Raw genomic sequence first — 18,693 nt, forward strand, 5'->3', positions numbered from 1 at the left:
TTCTGGGTGTGGGGGACAGCCCGGAGCCCTGCTGCCGCTGCTGCTTCTAGGGGGTGGCCCAGGGCTCCACCACCGCTGCTGCTCCTCTGGGCAGGGGCAGCCTGGGGTGCTGCTGCTGCTCCCGGACTACTGCTCCAGGGCAGTGCCTGGGCCCAGTTGCCTGGGGCCGCTGGAGCAGCGGCCAGTGCGGCTGGCACTAGGGCCCCCCCAGCTGCTGGGGCGGCCCTGGGGTCAGCCACTGGAAGTCACGGAGGTCAGGGAAAATCCCGGGATCTGTGACTTCCGTGACCTCTGTGAAAGATTCGCAGCCTTACTCATAGACTGTGATCGAGTCACCCCTTTACCTTCTCTTTAAGCTAAATAGATTGAGCTCCATCAGTCACTGTACAGCTTGATTTCTCATCCTTTAATCGTTCTCGTAGCTCTTCTCTGACCCCTCTCCAATTGATCAACATCCTTCTTGAATTGCGGGCACCAGAACTGGACACAGGATTCCAGCAGTGGTCGCACCCGGGCCAGATACAGAGGTAAAATAACCTCCCTGCTCCTACTTGAGATTCCCCTGTTGATGCATCCCAGGCTGGCATTAGCTCTTTTGGCCACCGCGTCACATTGGGAGCTCCTGTTCAGCTGATTATCCACCACAACCCCCAAATCTTTTTTACAGTTACTGCTTCCCAGGATAGAATCCCTCAGCCTGTAAGTAGACTCATAGACTTTAAGGTCAGAAGGGACCATGATCATCTAGTCTGACCTCCCGCATGATGCAGGCCACAAAAGCTGACCCACCCCCTTTCCCTTGACTCAGCTGTTGAAGTCCCCAAATCCTGTGATTTAAAGACTTCAAGTCACAGAGAATCCTCCGGCTAGCGACCCCCGCCCCATGCTGCGGAGGAAGGCGAAAAACCTCCAGGGCCTCTGCCAATCTACCCTGTGTGGCCTGCATGCTTTGTTCCTAGGCATAGACATTTTCATTGAGCTGTATTCAAATGCATATTGTTTTCTTTTGCCCCATGCAGTCTGATGGACTGTCCGGGTAAAAGGCCCTGTATAAATGAAAGTCAGTCATTTCCAGCCAGTGACCATATTGAGTATGCTGCCAGGGTGGCTGGTTCACTGCTATCAGTCACCTCCTGGACAGGGTGTTTTGTCCATTCCTCAGCTGAAAGCAAAGGTTAGGGCTGGGGAGGGGCAGAGGTTCCTAGGCTTCCCCAACCTTTATGACAATGCCTGAGCTCAGCTGACTGGAATGTGCTGCTTTGCTGAGCCTGGCGTTTGAGGGCTGCTGATGTACTGGAATCGTGCTGTGTCATATATGCTGAGGAAGCCAAGGAGAGATAAGAGGGGAAGCCATGCTGACTCTGCTCCCCTGGAGGCACTTTGAACTCTGGCCAGGGCCACAGTGAGACTTTCTCCTGCTTCCCAAAGGTCCCTGCCAGATCTGCTGGAGAAGGCAAATAGGGAGCAGCATGTCTGCTGTCTGACTCAGAACGGTTCTGTTCCCCCTCCTCTCTCCAGTGGCCCAGGGCAATTTCACCATGTGTCTTTCCTCATCTCCCGCTGTCTGTTTGCTCGCTGAATCCAGAAGCATCTGCATGGGCAGCGGGTATCATAGGCCAGGGGAGGCTAAGTCTCCCCTAACCCAGGCCGTGGCCTCATCCATGCTCTACCCTGAGGCCCCTCACCTTCTCCCCTGAGGCTGGTGGGGGCTCCTCCGGCTATGGGGGGGCCCTCAGGGCTCCAGCGGGCAGTGCCTCAGGCAGAAGGGGCAAGGCCGGGGGCTAGTCTCCCCGAAGGGGAGGTTCACCGGCCGCCCATGAGCATCTGGTTGTCCCTCTGTCTCCCCAGCCTGGAGTGCAGACCCGGCCCCCTCCTGATATTCTAGCTATTCTCCCTTCCACCAAAAGCCAGGCTTTCCTGGGGCTTGTAACAGCCACATGCACAACCTGAGGCTGAGGCTTGGCTGCAGGATCTGTAGTCTGAATGTATTTAACAAATTTGGCAGGAGCAACCTGTTTGGCTCTTTTTAATTTTTAGGAGAAGATTTTTTGGGGCTTTCAAAGATAGCTTCTTTCAATAAATCTGGTGTCTTCCCCGGCTCTGCCGATACCCTGCAATCCTGACCGCTGTTCTCTCTGGGAGTCCAGGCCTGGTATCTGCACAGCTCTGCCAATGCACCATAGTCCTGATTTGCAGCACTGCCTGCTATTCCAGTGATGGATTCTGCCCCCAGTTCTGTGAGGGCAGCTTTGTATCCCCCTCGGTTCCAGTCTGGGGGTCCCTGCATGGCTCTGCTGATGCACCCTAGACCTGATCTGCAGCATCACCCCTCAGTATGTCCCCTAGTGCACCTCAGTCCTGAAGCGTGTCCCACCCCACACCGCCATGCCTAGACACCTTACCCAGCTCTTCCAATGCAGCATGGCCAACTCCAAATGTTCAGAAATCGTAAGTCAGGCTCCTTCTCTGAGTCACAGGATTGGTGTAAAATTCATGAGATTTGTTTTTAAAAACAATGCTGTTTGGGTTCATTTTCTTGCATTTAGTTTCTGAGCCTTTAGGATGCATTCAGATTCGATTTTCAAGCTCTTCTCTTTGACTGTGGGGATTAGAAACGTTCATTCTTTTTTAAATGAAACCTCAGATTCTCACCTAAGCACAGGACTCCAGGAGCTGGGACTTTGAATAAGGCACCCAGTATCGCCAGGCTCGTGGTAAAATCATGACCCGCAGCCATTTCCTCCCTCCTCCTCCTCAACCATTCCAGTCCTAGCACCCAAAACAGCTCCACCAATGCCCCTCAAACCTGACCTGCAGCCCCCATCTCCCACTAGAGCTCTGGACTCCCCACACAGCTTAGGTCTGCAGTTTGTCCCCTCCCCCTTGCTATTGTAGCCCCAGTCCCTTTTGTCCAGCATCATCTGCCAGCCCATGCTGAATTGCATTGTGGTTTTGTAGTGGAGATGAATGTGAAGTGTGTGTGTGGTGTGGGAAAAGAAGTTGCTACATCCCCACACACATGCTCTTGAAGACAGGAAGCTGCACCCAACTGACTCTGCAGTCTCTGTGTATAAGGCTGGTTCCAAAACAGGCCCAGTCTACACTAGACGCTGTTGCTGGTATAGCAATGCCAGTTCAAGTGTGATTTATGATTCTAACTGGCAGAAGCCCTAATGTGTAGATAGGTTAAAAAAATGCTTCTGCTGGTATTGCTTATTTCATTCACCAACCATAAGTAAGGCTCCTTGTTTGTCATGGAGGTCGCAGAAGTCACGAATCCATGACTTCCTGCGACCTCCGTGACTTCTGCAGCGGCCCGTGTGGCTAACCGGCTGGGGACAGCTCCTTGGGCAGCCCTGGGGACAACCACACTGGCTGCTGCTGGAATGGCTCTGCAGCCAACCACTGCTCTGTCAGCCCTGGGCAGCTGGCCCCTGGAACCGCCCGAGCAGCAGCTGATGTGACTGGCCCCAGGGACTGCCTGAGCAGCAGTCCCGGAGGTGGTGGGAGCAGCCACAGCTCAGCGTCTTCCAGCAGCAATCTTGGGGCGGCCAGAGCAGTGGCTGGCCCCGGGTCTTTCCCCACCACCCCAGATCGGCAGCGGGCCCCCTGGGGCTCCCACCTAGGTGGTGGTGGGAGCAGCAGCAGGTCCCCCACAGCTAGTGCATGGGCTTCCCCTCCCACAGTACTCCCCCCTCACAGCGTCCCTCGCCCCCTACGATTCAATCAGAGGTATTTATGGTATCAGTCATGGATAGGTCATGGCCTGTGATTTTTTTTGTTTCTTGCCCGTGACCTGTCCATGACTTTTATTAAAAATACCCGTGACTAAATCATACCCTTAACCATAAGCGATATCAGCAATGGCACTTTGATGCTGGTATAACCTGCAAACCTTTTCCCATGTAGACATGTCCATAGTGTTTACCCCTAAGGTGAAAGGAAGGGAGGGTGAAGGCAAGGTGTCAGATAAGTTGCAGAGGAATCCAAGGTCAGTTTAAAAACAAAGAACAAAATAACCAAAAATCAAGGAAACGAGAGAAAAACAATTTCCCACCAGAGTCTTTCTGAATGTGCTTTGCAGCTGGGACTGAGGGTGGGTGGAGGGGAGCAGAGCAGTGGTGGTGGCTGAATCAGCTGGTCAAAGAGACATTTTGAGTTCAGAGCAGAAATGTCCTAAGACAAATTGATATAAGAGTAAGGCACATGGTGATCTCTGTCTCAGATTTGTCCCAGATCATGTGTTGGGAGGTAGAGAGATTCTGTATTGCACACTAACACAGTGTGTGTCTTTGTTCCCCCTAGTGGCTGGCCCACTTAAGAAGATGAGAGTATACTACTGCTATAATCTAGGGGAGTTATTCCTGTAATTCAAGTGGCAGAGACTCATGCTTTTAGCACTGAAGGTCTCAAGTTCAAATCCTGATCATAGCCCAAGCAGGGTCAGTTATACTTGCTCCTCCTGGAATGCAGAGTGGTTAGTCGGCAGCCTGCTGGTTTCTTGAAAAGATTATACTGTGCCATCTCTTTTAAAACTCTGTGTAATTTGTTGGGATTCTGTGAGATCCTGGGGCACAAGCAAAGTGCTTCACATGGTCTGAGCAACTGGCCACCATCTTGGACTCCTCCCAGGGTCCGGTGGGAGAGCAGGACCTCGGAGGATGCTAGAGACTGCATGCAACAGGGGCAGGCTTCATTAATTCCATGTGACGTGATACAACATGCAAAGTCACGAGTACAGGAGTAAAACTGACAAGAGCCACGATCATTTCCTGGTGTGAGCAGGCCAGGACTCCTGATCTGAGCTCCTGTAGGATGGGGAACATGATCATCAGACTTCTGACATATCCTGACATGGGAGGCCTCACACACATGCCCGTCCTGTAGCCCCTGCTGCAAGGAGCCAGGGTTGCCTACGTATTAACCACGAATGCATGTTGCCACCTCAGCACCAGAAGAGGTTAATGGGCTTGGTCCTGGCCAGGGCTGCTCTCTGCAGCTCATTAATTGTTCCTGAAGCAGTAAAATCAGTGGACTAATATCTAATCTGGAACAGCTGGGGGTGTTTGCTTTACCCTAGTGAGTGCTGGGAGCTGGCTAAAGAGGATGGTTGTATAGTGCCAGCTGCGGGGGAGAGATGTCTGACAAGCTCACAGCCAATGGATGTGTCATTGGGACCCAGCATGGGATAGCAGGGGCTGCAGGTCAGCAGTGAGCTGCCCAAGCAGGGCTCATTGCAGGGATATGGACTGGAGTAGCAGGGGGAACTGCAGGTCAGGACTGAGGAGCATTGACGGGGCTGAGTGGGGCCCAAGACTGGAACTGAGAAGAGGCTGCAGGGCTGAAATGAGGTGCCACTGGCCCCTAGCACTTGCAAAATGCACTCTGGGTGAAATCCTGTGTGCCTAGCTTATTTCCCAGCATCCTTCGCCATGCTGGCCAAGGGCCTAAGTGGTGTCATTGCATCAACTTTGGTGGAGTTGGACCCACTTTGTCCCAGGAGGAATCTGGCCATCTGTATGCTGTTTATAGATTTCTACTGATACTTTGTGTAAGATCCTCCGGCCAAGGGATGATTAAGTCTCCAGAGCTTCACACACATGGTCTGCAACCTAGCTTTGGGATGGTTCCTCTTCCCATCTGCTTATTGGCCAGTGGAAAGCATCATTGTATTGGGACCAGGTCGGCCATGGGAAGTGAGAATGCTGTTGAGAATCTCTCCACCTTTCCAATTTCTTGCTGCGAATAACACCCGCCCCCTCCCCTCTCCACACACACACACATGTTCTCACTGCCATCCGACAGCCAGCTCATTTGTAACTGTTGTTAAATTGGGAAAATCAAGTATTTCTGGCTGGCGGTGGGGCTTAAACCCTCTCTCCTGCGCTGCCTGGACAGGACCATCTCTGTTCCGCCTCTGCTCTATCCAATGTGCTGTTAACAGCTTTCAGCACCTGCAGTTGTAACATCTGTGGATCATGGCCAGAATGGTACCAAGAGTCCTGGAGCTGCGAGAGGCCATCGGGGAGCCTGACAAGCAACCCCAAAAGCCCAAGGTTAGGCAAGTCTGATCCTTCCATGAAGCAGGACCCAGCCGGCAGGCAGGGGAGATGTTAGATTGCTCTGGGGGGTACGTTTGCAAAAGCTGGCCTTGTGGGAGCTAGTTCAGGCAGTTCCAATGGTTCCTACTGACCCAGGTATCAGTTCTTTAACCATTTATGTGCTGCTGTGTGCTGCTCGAGAAATATCCTCCATCTAGTCCTGTTAATTTGTGATATTGAGAGGATTGTACAGCCGTCCTGGCTGGGTATGCTGTCAGGGGTGGGACAGCAGGAGTTACGGGTGAGCTCTAGGACTTGCGATGTGTGTGAACAACTCTGGGTACACGGGTTCATGCTTCCTTGGAAATCCTTGGTGGAGTGAGTTTTGGGAGGCCTGCTCTTGGCATGGTGATTCCTAGATGGAGTTGCTGCATCTATGATTTGTGCCAGTGATCCATCAGTTTTATCCAGCAAAGTTTAGTGCTTAAAACCCTGTGGGGTGCTGGGGAGAATGGGTACTGTGAGGAGCTTAGCCTGCAGACAGCTGTGTTGCTTGGACTGGAGGTGAGAGTTGGTTCAAACTAATGGAAACCAGAGTCCGAGTTCTGCTCCTAGTTACATTTGTGTGGATCCAGAGTAACTCCATTTATTTTAGTGAAGTTACTCTGGAGTGATTCTCATGTGAGAAAAAGTAACATTTAACTCTAGGTTTGTAATGTTCTGCCACACCGTCTTATTAAGCTTTGGAACACCTTGCAGAAGACTCCTGGGACCCCTTTGGTTACCTTTCTCAAGTGTTGCCAAGCCTCCAGTTCTGTTTACACGCTGGACATTTGGATCAAGCTCGTTTCTCTCTGGCTGAAGTCCTTTATGTTTCTTTTCCTTTCTTTTTACTCTCCCATCTCTCTTGGACACAGGCCCCACCTGCTGTCTGGGCTAGAATGAGCTCCACTAATGAATGTTACTCCTGAGCTGGCCAGCAGGGATCACTGTGGAGCGACACAAGGCTCAGCTTCCTCCTGAGAGCTGGGAGTGCCGCTTTCCCAGCACTCCTAGACCTCGCCTTCCCAAGGGCCATGATGGTCAGCAATCCCAGCTCTTCAGCTTGGTGGCGGCTCCCTGACCAGCTCTGTTCACAAGAGAGGCATCAATAGTGTGGCCAGAAAGTGCATCTTGAGGCTGATGGGTTCCGCAGAACACAGGAAGAGCCGCCAACAGCCCCATGGCACGTAGGGGATCGTCATGGATACACTAGGGAGTTCCAGACGGGCTCATCTCCCACAGAAGGGCGTGTTGCAGAACCTCCAGTGCTGTCCCTAACCCTGATCTGTGCTTTGCCCTGATAGGCTGTCGTGTATCAATCAACCGCTGTGACTGAGGACATCTACACCAACGGCTCAGCCATGCTGGGCAGCCCAGCTCACATGGACAGCCGGGAAGTGCGCAAGATCCGGCTGGTCCAGTTCGAGAAGGTCACCGAGGAACCCATGGTGAGCTGGCAAGAGTTTGGTAATCCTTAAGGCCTCAGGGGTCAGAGTGAGACCCACTGGTACATTGGCATGCACAGTGGGAGTGACAATCCAGTCTAGCTCCCAGGTCTGTGGGTGGGGTAGGGATGATCTTGAATTTTGCAGACTTCAGCCAGACCGTTGTCTGTTCCACTGGGACAAGGGTGCTGCTTTGGCCACTGCCTACCCCACTTGGAGCCTGAGGGGAGCTGCACAGGGTGTAGTGGGACCGGGAGGAAGCTGCATCAGCTGTTGATTTATTCTGCCAAGAGGAAATTAACCCGGCTGGAATTGTGCCAGGAGAGGACTCTGAGAAGTGAGACAGACTGTCTTGGATACCGGCCAGGCGTGGACTTTACCTTGAGAAGTGAGTGTCTCACCTTAGATATGTAAGACAGTCACAGATTTTCCTGTTTTCCAGGGAATAACGCTGAAGTTGAATGAAAAGCAGAGCTGCATGGTGGCCAGGATTCTCCATGGAGGCATGATACATAGACAAGGTAACAGCAAATGGCAAGAATCTGAAGTCATCATTGACTGAGACCTAGACACAAAAGGCTTCTGTTTAGTCAGAGACTTTAGCCCTTTCCTTCCACCCTGGTGCTGGGTAGAGCCTGTCAGTTTCATCTTTGGAGCTGGGTAGTTTCAGTGCAAAGGGATTAAACAGTTCCATGGTGCTGGTGAATTTTCCATTTGATTCCTCCATCTCTTGTATCCCCTCCCTCTGCTCTTTATATGTGGCTGCTGCATTAATGCCCTGGAGCAGGGGTTCTCAAACTGGGGGTAGGGACCCCTCGGGGTTGTGAGGTTATTACGTGGGGGGTCGTGAGCTGTCAGCCTTCACCCAAAACCCTGCTTTGCCTCCAGCATTTATAATGGTGTTAAATATATAAAAAAATATTTTTAATTTATGGGGGGGGGGGGTCACACTCAGAGGCTTGTTACGTGAAAGGGGTCACCAGTACAAAAGTTTAAGAACCACTGTCCTGGAGGTTTCAGGACATTCTCTGCTCGGAAAAGGGGGAGGGGAGATGGGGCAGGAGCAGTCATTAAGCTCATGCCTACAAACAGAACCAGAAACCATTTCTGTTCATCTCACTGATGGATTCTTTGTCACTCCGTGTGGATCAGATCCCACTGATTTTGAAGGATGTTTTTTTCCGTTGCTAAAATGCACAAACAAGGCAAAATTTCTGTGCCAATGTCCTGCAAACAAAAAGAAGTTGCCAAAGTAAATGAACTTGCACCATTTCCTTTTTTTATTCTGGCACCTGCAAATGGCACATGCAAAACAGATGTCCTGTACATACTAAAGGAGTGCACTTTGTCGGCTTTGGGTCCATTTAGAGGCCTTTATAGGTCCATGTAGAAAACAGCCTGATCCTGATCTCACACCAGAATAAGTCAAGGCCAACTCCAGTTACGTCACTGGAGTGCTGGCTTATCCCTGTGTATCTGAGATCAGAATCCAGCCTTCGATATCTGTACGGATATCTAAAACTAGAGTACTTAAGGTAGAGAATGTTTATATACACTTGGCTCTGCAATGAGGTTACCATTCAGCTTTACATTACATATTGGTTAACATTGTGGATACCACTAAAATAGAATGCTTTTACTGCAAGCTAAACTACAGAATGATGCAAGATCAAAGGCTAGTATGAATGGCTTTAGTTTTTGATCAATTTTTTAAAAATATAATAAAAGGAGTGTGTATGGAGGGAGCGAAGCTGTGTTCCCCTCATGTGTGTATTTCACATGCTTATATGCATGCTTGTGCACTGACACACACCATGACTCCTTGGTAGAACCATGCTAAATGAGCCAATCTGGATGTAAAAGTGCAAGAGACGGTCGCATGCTGCAAAGCAACTATGCCTATGCATTGTGAATGCAAAAGCCATTTGGTCTGAGGTCTCTTAGGCTGGGGGGTTGCGATCCAGAATTTTGGGGGGTTGTATTTTGCTTGCTTGTGCATTTCATGGATTAATTTCTCCCATCACTGGCAGGCTCCCTTCATGTGGGTGATGAGATCATAGAAATCAATGGGCAAAGTGTGAGCAACCACTCGGTCGACCAGCTGCAGAAGATGCTGGTAGGTATTTTGGGAGGCTGCTCCTGAGGAATGACCCATTTGGCCACATAACACACATGTTGCCTGATTTGATTATATTCATTCTTAATATGCAAATCACGGCAGAGGTTGCAACACCTCCTGCACTAGGAGGAACTATTGTTGTTCCCCTTTCTACTGGAGCCTCTTCAAAGGCCGGGCCACTTCTCAAGTGCAGGCCATCTCCGCTCAGAGCACTGGACGGGGCTGTGCAGACAGCACCCGTGATGCGGCTTGGGTTGCTCGGTTGTCTTTTTAATTTAAAATTGCCCCCATGCAGTCAAACCAGAACCTCCCTCTGCCATGGGAGCTAGGGGGATGGTGCTTAGTCAAGCTCTGATTTCCAGCTGCTAGGGCCACAATGATCCTCTTGCACCATTCAGTAGATGGCTGCCCAGCTTCAGAGAAGGGCTTTTCTCAGGGCACCCTGAACACTCACCTTGTCCATGGTTAAAACTCTAGCCTGTCAGACCTGTTAGAGGTGCCAAGGAGTCGCTCATCCCCTTTCTGGAAGGAGCAGGGAAGGGCTGTCTGGAGTTTGTGGATTATTCTAACATCCCTGGTCTCAGCCTCTGATCTCCCTGAGTTCCCATCCCTCTCCCGGCTCTCCTGAACTGGTTCATAAGGCAATGGCAATATGGAGGGTGGGCAGGTCTCAAGGGCTGGAAGAATAATTAGTTCAAATTGCCCTCCTCTCCCCAGGCTGGTCTGTCAGTGCCCCATAGCCCCGAAGCCTCTCTGTGGTGGAGAGATGGGGTGAATTTAATTCTCTCTCCTAGTTCATTCTGGTGACCCCTTTAAAGCTACAAGAGGATCAAAACTCTGCTCTGTGTGGCTACCTGGATGCAGCTCTAGGCCTGAGTTAGTTAAGTTAGCCACTGTGGCTTCAACAGCGCAAAAGCATTTAGCCACAGTGATTGTGGCTCTGCTGAGCTCCCATCAGCTCTTCACTCAGTAAACAAGGCAGCTCCCCTATTGCTTATTGCCACCATGGCTCCAGGTTCCCAGCCCTCTGTAGGCTTCCTGGAGTCAGTGGGGAGTGCCTATGCACCCTGAGGTTAACGACACACTGGGGGCCTTGAGCTGGTTTCTGGATTGATCTAGAAGCTACATTCTCCAACTCTTCTCTCTTCCCCTTCCTTCTATCCACTAGAGAGAAGCCAAGGGGACGGTCTCAATAAAAGTCATCCCCAATCAGCAAAGCCGCCTCCCTGCACTACAGGTAGGTGCAGCTGTGTCCTCTCAGTGACCCTGTGGACCAGATGTCTTTGAGCTGGTGAGAAGTCACAGGGGTGTCACGGGGTTGGGCTGAACTGCTCTGATACACTGAGATAAACCGCGGACAGGGTAAGAGCTGTTCTGCATTTACATGGGGGAAAGGAGAGCAGGATTTACCCAGTCGGCGGGTCTGTCTGCCCTGCAAAGTGAAGATGTGATGGTAGCACAGGTGGGCAAACCTGTGCCAGCTTGAATCTAGCTAGCACAGGTAACAATAGCAGTGTAGACGTGGCGATGCAGGCTGCAGCTCCGCACCCTGAAGACAAGATGGTCAGGGAGCCTGGTTCATACTCGGGCTGCTAGCCCATGCTGAAGCCTGTGCCAGCGTGGCTACACTATCATTGTTACCCATGGCAGCTAGATTAAAGCCAACCCGTGCTACAATTACACCTTTGCTTGCAGTGTAGACAGACTCTGTATAACACTGCTCAGCATGGCACCTCTCTTTGCCTCAGTTTCCCCATCTCTAAAAATGGGACAGCAATATTTACTTCCTGTGTTAAGTGGTTTGAAAGGGGGCTCGGTAGGTACCAAGGGCTGGACTCCATTCTCAGTTCCATGGGAGTGATTCCCATTGGCCTCAATGGTGGTGGGGTTAGACTGCAAAGACACTTTACAGACATGTGCTCCTGAGCCTGGGGCATCCTGTCTACTCCTAGGATTGCACTCTGATTCCTTGGCTGGAGGAGAGAGTGACAAACTCTGCCCTGTGTTGTACTGCTCCAGCCTCCTTGGTGAAATGCTGTCACTCTGCAGTCAGGCATTTCTGTTGCCGCAGGGTTGCTGATGCGATAGTCGGAAGCAAACGGGGGTGGCGGGAAAGCAGAGCAAAACACCCCAGCTCTTAGCTATGTGACCACACTGCCATTGCCATAGCAACAGAAGTGCATGTTGTTACGAGGCTCCTGCTCTCAGCACAGGGATTCAGCAGCCAGGGCTGGCCCATTCATCTCTGCATTCATCTCGCTCATTTGGCTTCTGGAGATGAATGAAGGGAGAGGGGGCTGGCAAGGACTGATGGGTCCCAACTGATTCCAAGAGGATATAGTTTCCTCCCTGCTTATAGCTACTTGAGCTTTTCTTGTGGCTTAATCTAGGAGCAGCTAGTTTATTTCCCCATTGCCTCCCAATATCTCTAGGGCATGACACCTGTCATAGATGGCACCAATCATACAGGTGTGATACCAGCTATACAGGCTAACAGAATCTATCTAGTTACAGATGGCAAAAGTGTATCTCTTCCATGCAATGAGTCTAAACTAAATTCATCACATGAAAACTGCTTTTCGAGGTGGCGACTGTGTGTGTCCAGTGGTTTGACCTCTTTCACATCCCATACGTTTAAATTGCAGGAGTTAACATAACATTTTCTCTCTCTTTGACCTCCAGTTAGTTCAGTATAGGGTTACCAGATAGCATATGTGAAAAATCGGGATGGGGGTAAGAGGCGCCTATATAAGAAAAAGCTCTGAATATCAGGACTGTCCCTATAAAATCGGGACATCTGGTCACGCTAGTTCAGTAAAACTAGCAAGATGAAACACCCTGATCTGACTCTATGCCGCCATTTGCTCAGAGCCAAATATTCTGCTCAGGCAGATTCTTCTTAAAAAGGATGATTGGGTGAGGTTATTTTTTTTAATTAACATACGTGGCCTTGGAGCCATTCTGCCCCCCTTTCCTGTATTTCATCTTCCTTTGTCACATATCTCCCATTGGTGTCTGTTTCTCTAAGCAATGAGGTGAAAGGTGAATATCTCCTCCTCCCCATCTCTCCCCTTCCTCTCTGTTCCTGCCAGGATGAGCTCTGATCTCTGCTTATTTATTAAGCTCTGTCCTCTTTTCCCTTCTCTAGCTAGAGACTTATCCTAGTTGATGCTGTCAAAACCAGCTGCAGTGCCACTGACTTAATAACAGAGATGTGCAGGCACCTCTGCTAAGAGGGGACACCAGGGCAGTATCTTGCACAAACAAACCCACCTCACTGAGACATTGTTCCCCAGAAGACTGAAATTTTCTTCCCTCTGTGTGAGGTTGAAAGCTTGTCTCTTTCACCAGCAAGTGGCTCAAATAAAAGATATTCCTTTCCTTCCCCACATTATCTCTCTCATTTCTCCCTTATATCATTTTGGCTGGGGTTCTGGAGCAGTCTATGCCTATAAACGGCCATGCACAGACACTCTTGCTGCCTTTCCTTGTGACATTTCAATGCTAGGAAGCCTAATGACTTCAATTTTGCCTGCCCATTGTGATCAGTCTCTCTGTCCTTCATGGTTGCTGTCACTTCACTGTATGACTGATAGGGTTACACAGTGTGAAGCAAATCCCATTGCACTGTCTGGAGGCGGAGCTAAACCATTCCTTCCCAGCCCCTGCCCAAGCTCCTCCCCCACATCTTGTAAGCAGCCAACCTCAAGCAGAGCAATTAGTTTGCACCAATCAGATTGCTGTTCAGAGATTGCAAGGGTGAACTAAACCACCATGAATGATCTGAATGGGAGGATAAGAGCAAACAGGTCCCACCTGTTGTAACCTCATAACCAGAGCTAGAGGCAAGCTCTGAAATTCAGACTTGGCCTAGATTTCAGACTCCACCACTGGGATTTGGGTTACACCTCTGGGGGAGACGGGTACAACATGCAGTTGAAATCTGGATTTCACTTCCTAGATTCCAAGGGCAGAAGAATTGAATGTGACTGTCTACTCTGACCTCCTGCATAATGCAGGCCAGAGAACTGCCCCAAAACAATTCCTGTTTGAACAAGGCCCCAGATAATGTTTGAGGTGTTTAGATCCAGTGCTCTGATTTGAGCCCACTTTGCAGTTAGGTTATTTCAAAAGCAGAATACACACACACCCCGCCCCCATCTTTGGACAACTGAGGGTTAAGAGAGCTGGGAGCTTCAGCCCCATGTGACATTCCCCAGGGTACAATCTGGACTGCTGAAATGCTGTGTCCCCTTAACTCTCTAGCCGGGGTGCCTTTTACACTGCTTTGCTGTCAGAACAGCCACTCCTGGCCTTCTCACGCACAGCCACTGGCATATAAAATCACCCCCAGATGTATATGTGAATGCTCTCCCACCATCCATGAATAAATACAGGGTGATACTGCATATCTCCCCAGAAATGTGCATTTTATACTGCTCGGTAGACCCCTGGACAGTATAAGCTCATTCATAGTCTGACATTCTAACAAAGGGTAATATTTATGGACCAGCCTTTTATTCCAAGTAGAGGTTTCCCAAACACTTCAAACAAACTCACTGGCTTAGATAAAACAATAAAATAAGTTTATTAACTAGAGAAAAATTTTAAGTGATTATATGTGATAAAGGATAAAAGTTAGAATTGGTTACAAAAGAAATAAAAAGTTAAAACTAAGCTAATTCCTAATCTTTACCAAGGTAATTAAGATTAGAAGCAAATATCATTCTCATCCCGCCAGATGCTGCAAGTAATTCTCAGTTCACAGACTTGATTTCCTTTCAGCCTGGGACCACTCCCCTTAATTCAGTGTTCTTCAGGTATTCATTGATGTTATGAGCAGAGAGATGTAAGGTGGCAAGGGGAGGTAATTTGTGTGTTGTTTGGTCTCCATTCTTACACCTTTTTTTCCCTTCTTTGAGGATTGCCCCCAGCTGGGAGTCAGGCGACAGTCTGTTTACATGGGACCGCCAATTGTTTTCCAGTGCTAATATGTAAAGTTCTCGCTTACACCTTCCTTCCTACCAGAGGATGGCTGCTTATCTAGGTGATAGTCCCTGAGGAGTCATTTGATTATGATGATACTTCGATGTGTCTTTGTCTCTCAGAAACTAGTTTGTAGGCATTACCCAGAACTACAACATATTTCAGTAACAATCATAGAGCAAAATCTCATAATTTGACATGCAGTGATTTTACACATATTTCAACAGGATAATAATATTCAGCAGATTGAGTTTTCAAATGATACCTCACAAGGCATACTTTGTACAAAATATATTATAGCCATATAAAAGTAGTGAACATGAGGTACAGGGTGTCACAACCTGCCGAGTTCTTATGTTAACAAGAGATTGGCCAATGTCACTGGTATTTTACAGTCTCTCCTCAGGTTGGTCCATCCAAATTTTGACCAATGGAGGGAGCTGCACTAGCAAATCTGGGGTCTGAGAGCCTCACTTGCAGGGGCAGTTGGACCCTTTATGGTCTTTAATGCAAGATGTGGCTCACAGAGTCTTCAAGTCCCAGCATGCAATACTCCATCTTGATCCCCAGAACTCTGGCCTTCTGGCAACAAAGGGATACTGTGTTTACTACATGCTGGGACCTGTTATCTCACAGGCCACAGCTCCATAGGAAAAGTGAGGACAGTCGTGGACAGTACTTTGCCAACCCCTATTTTAATAAGTTGCAAAGAAAGTCTGGTTTATCCTGCTCAGGAAGGAAGATCTCCAAGGCCCTGATTGTTAGAGCTCTGATCTGGCATGGTGTAAAGATGGGACAAAAAAGAATATTTTACTCCAGACAGCATGTGGGAGTAGCTTCTTTTCCAAGCATGAATTGCACTGTTCTCTGCTTCCACATCATAGAATCATAGAAGTGTAGGACTGCAAAGTACCTCATAGGTCTAGTCCAGTCCCCTGCACTCAAGGCAGGACTTCGTAATAACTAGATCATCCCTGACAGGTGTTTGTCTAACCTGTTCTTAAAAAGCTCCAGTGATGGAGATTCCACAACCTCCCTAGGCAATTTGTTCCAGTGCTTAACTATCCTGACAGGAAGTTTTCCTAATGTCCAACCTGAACCTTCCTTGCTGCAATTTAAGCCCATTACTACTTCTCCTGTCCACACTGGATAAGAACAATTTATCACCCTCCTCCTTATAACTACCTTTTATGTACTTGAAAACTGTTATAATGTCCCCCTCTCCCCCCGAGTCGTCTCTTCTCCAGAATAAACAAATCCATTTTTTTTTTCCAGTCTTCCCTCAGAGGTCATGTTTTCTAGACCTTTAATCATTTTTGTTGCTCTTCTCTGGACTTTCTCCAATTTGTCCACATCTTTCCTGAAATGTGATGCCGAGAGATGGACACAATACTCCAGCTGAGGCCTAATCAGCACGGAGTAGAGCTGAAGAATTACTTCTCGAGTCTTGCTTACAATACTCCTGCTGATACATCCTAGAATGATGTTCATATTTTTTGCAACAGTGTAACACTGTTGACTCATATTTAGCTTGTAATCCACTATGAGGTCTAGATCCCTTTCCATAGTACTTCTTTGTAGGCAGTCATTTCCCATTTTGTATGTGTGCAGCTGATTGTGCCTTCCTAAATGGAGTACTTTGCATTTGTCCTTATTGAATTTCATTCTGTTTCCTTCAAAACATTTCTCCAATTTGTCCAAATCATTTTGAATTTTAATCCTATCCTGCAAAGTACTTGCAACCCCTTCCAGCTTGGTATCATGCGCAAACTTTCTAAGTGTCATGGCTTTGCATTCCCAGGGCAAATAACTTGCAGCAATAACAGTTGAGTGAACTCCACATTTGTGTGGAATGAAGGTAAATTTGATCTCAAATAAGGGGCCTCCCTTGGTCAGTAGAGATCTCCTGCTCACGGCTTTGCCACTCAGCGATGAGCATCTCCACATGCAAGCTGTGATCATGGGGTATGCTGATCACACACTTCAGGTCTTCCATGGGTCGTGGATTTAGCTACCACCACCTTTCAGCACGGTGACCAAATGTCTGGTGCCTGCAAAGCTGCCCCTCAATGGCAAAATCCCAGCTATGCTCAGCTTCTTCTCACAGCCAGAAAGCTCCTGTGGGTTGAGCTTACCAATGGTACTTGAACTTCCTCTTCTGCAGTTGCTCTGGGCTCTGCAATGTTCACAGAACAGACATGCCACAGGAGAGATGCAGGGAGCTGGTATGGGCAGCGGTACAGGACCGTACTCACACATTGAGCCCTTTCTATCTGTAAAGGTCCCCAGTGTTAGCCCTCTGGGTTGCCCTGCCTGCTAAAGCCAGTGTGATGGACATGTTTGTGAAACTTAGGTGTGAGTTTCCTAGAGGTGGCCAGGGAGCAGCTGGAGAAGTTTACTCAGCAAAGGTAGAATCCCAGGAAAACTGCTGCTCCTGGGGAGGTGTGGACACAAAAACCCAGCCTCTGAGACCTGCTGCCTTGGGCAGAGTCTCTGCTGCCTCAGGGCTGGACTGGAGAAGATGTCTGGTTATGAGGGATCAGGTCATTCCCTTCCCTGGAAACTTCACCACTCCAGCCCCCACTCCCCAAATCGACGCTCATGCTGAGACCTTTGTGCTTGAAGACATTACCAGTCTGTTCTGTGGCTTCTGGCACTTGACTCCTAAGCGATGGTATCATGGCTGCTAGCTCCCCTGCCCCCTCGGTTCAGATAGCTGAGTCCATGCCTGCTAGAGAGCTGTGTATGTTTGGTATATAGAGGAATTCCCCTGGTCCTGCCTGCTGTTGGGTTACTGCACTTTATCTGGCTGGCTCCAGGTCAAGTAACCCTGTCTAGGCCCTGCTCTCAGTGACTTGCGTTTAGGTTTTGGACTAGCTCTGATTGATAGTGAGAGTCTTAACGTTGGGAGAGGGAAAATAGCATGTGTGGAGGGACTGACCAGCAGCAAAGTGAAAACCTGAGACAACTAGACCACAAGGTCCTGATCTGCTCTGGCTCATCCCATATTGGAGGGACTAGAAATGGGAAGGAGAATTGGTCCTCTTTGAAGCAATGGTTGTAGCAGTTAATGTTCAGTTCAAGGCTCTCTCTTCCCTCTGCCCCGCTCATCCCACCTTTAACTGCCTGTTCACCACAGTTCACCCCCAGGAAATGGAGTCTTTCCCCGTTTGTGCCCTGACCTCTGGTAGCGCTTGCCTCACACTTACTGTCTAGACTCTTAGATTTCCCCAAGTATGATGCCATTCCTCCTTCCCCAAGAGATTCCCAGAGTCAGAGGACACACAATTTGCTGGGATGGCCAGAGGAAGGCATGGAGTTAGATTTTGGGTGGATCTAAAAGCGCCTCAGACTGACCATTGGGTTAGCCAAAGGGGTTGGGGGAGTGTGTAAGTAATTCAGGGGCAGGCAAACTTTTTGGCCAGAGGGCCGCATCGGGTTTCATAAATTGTATGGAGGGTTGGTTAGGGGAGAGGGTCATGGCCCCATGCAACCCCCCGTTCTCTGATGGCCCCTCTGGGACCCTTGCGACATCCACACACCCCTGCTCCTTGTCCCCTGACTGCCCCCGGAACCCCTGCCGCACCATCCAACCCCCCCTCCTTCCTGACTGCCCCCCGGGACCCCTGTCCCCATTCAACCCCATGTTTCCCCCCTGACCCCCATCCATATCCCCGCCCCCTGTCCACTACCCCGAACTCTGCTGCCCTCTATCCAACCCCCCCTGCTCCCTGCCCCCTTACCGCACTGCCTGGAGCACTGGTTGCTGGCAGCGCTACAGCCGGGCCACGCTGTCGCTGTCGCTGCCGCCGCCGCCGCCACCACCACACAGCACAGAGCACCGGGTTAGGCCGGGCTCTGCAGCTGCGCTGCCCCAGGAGCTCCCCGTCCCACTGTCCAGAGCATTGCACTGACAGTGGAGCGAGTGAGCTTAGGCGGCAGGGGGGGAGAGACAGCAGAGGAGGGCCCAGGGGCAAGCCTCCTGGGCCAAGAGCTCGGGGACCTGGCAGGACGGTCCCGCAGGCCGTAGTTTGCCCACCCCTGACATAATCTAACGTTT

The 18,693-nt window shown here is 49.8% G+C and overlaps 1 protein-coding gene across 2 annotated transcripts in view; it reads left to right on the forward strand.

The window, feature by feature from the left end:
* The window catches only part of MPP1 (membrane palmitoylated protein 1), a 40,091-nt gene that overhangs the window by 7,730 nt on the left and 13,668 nt on the right, over positions 1-18,693 (forward strand). The window contains exons 2-5 of one of the 2 annotated variants that reach the window (XM_034782195.1): positions 7,388-7,531; positions 7,971-8,049; positions 9,559-9,644; positions 10,816-10,884. In XM_034782195.1, the coding sequence (XP_034638086.1) occupies positions 7,388-7,531; positions 7,971-8,049; positions 9,559-9,644; positions 10,816-10,884 (378 nt within the window). The remainder of the gene's footprint in view (positions 1-7,387; positions 7,532-7,970; positions 8,050-9,558; positions 9,645-10,815; positions 10,885-18,693) is intronic. The other variant, XM_034782196.1, reaches the window with a different exon arrangement.

This window comes from Trachemys scripta, chromosome 9, assembly GCF_013100865.1.
Source record: "Trachemys scripta elegans isolate TJP31775 chromosome 9, CAS_Tse_1.0, whole genome shotgun sequence".
Lineage (NCBI taxonomy): Eukaryota > Metazoa > Chordata > Testudines > Emydidae > Trachemys > Trachemys scripta.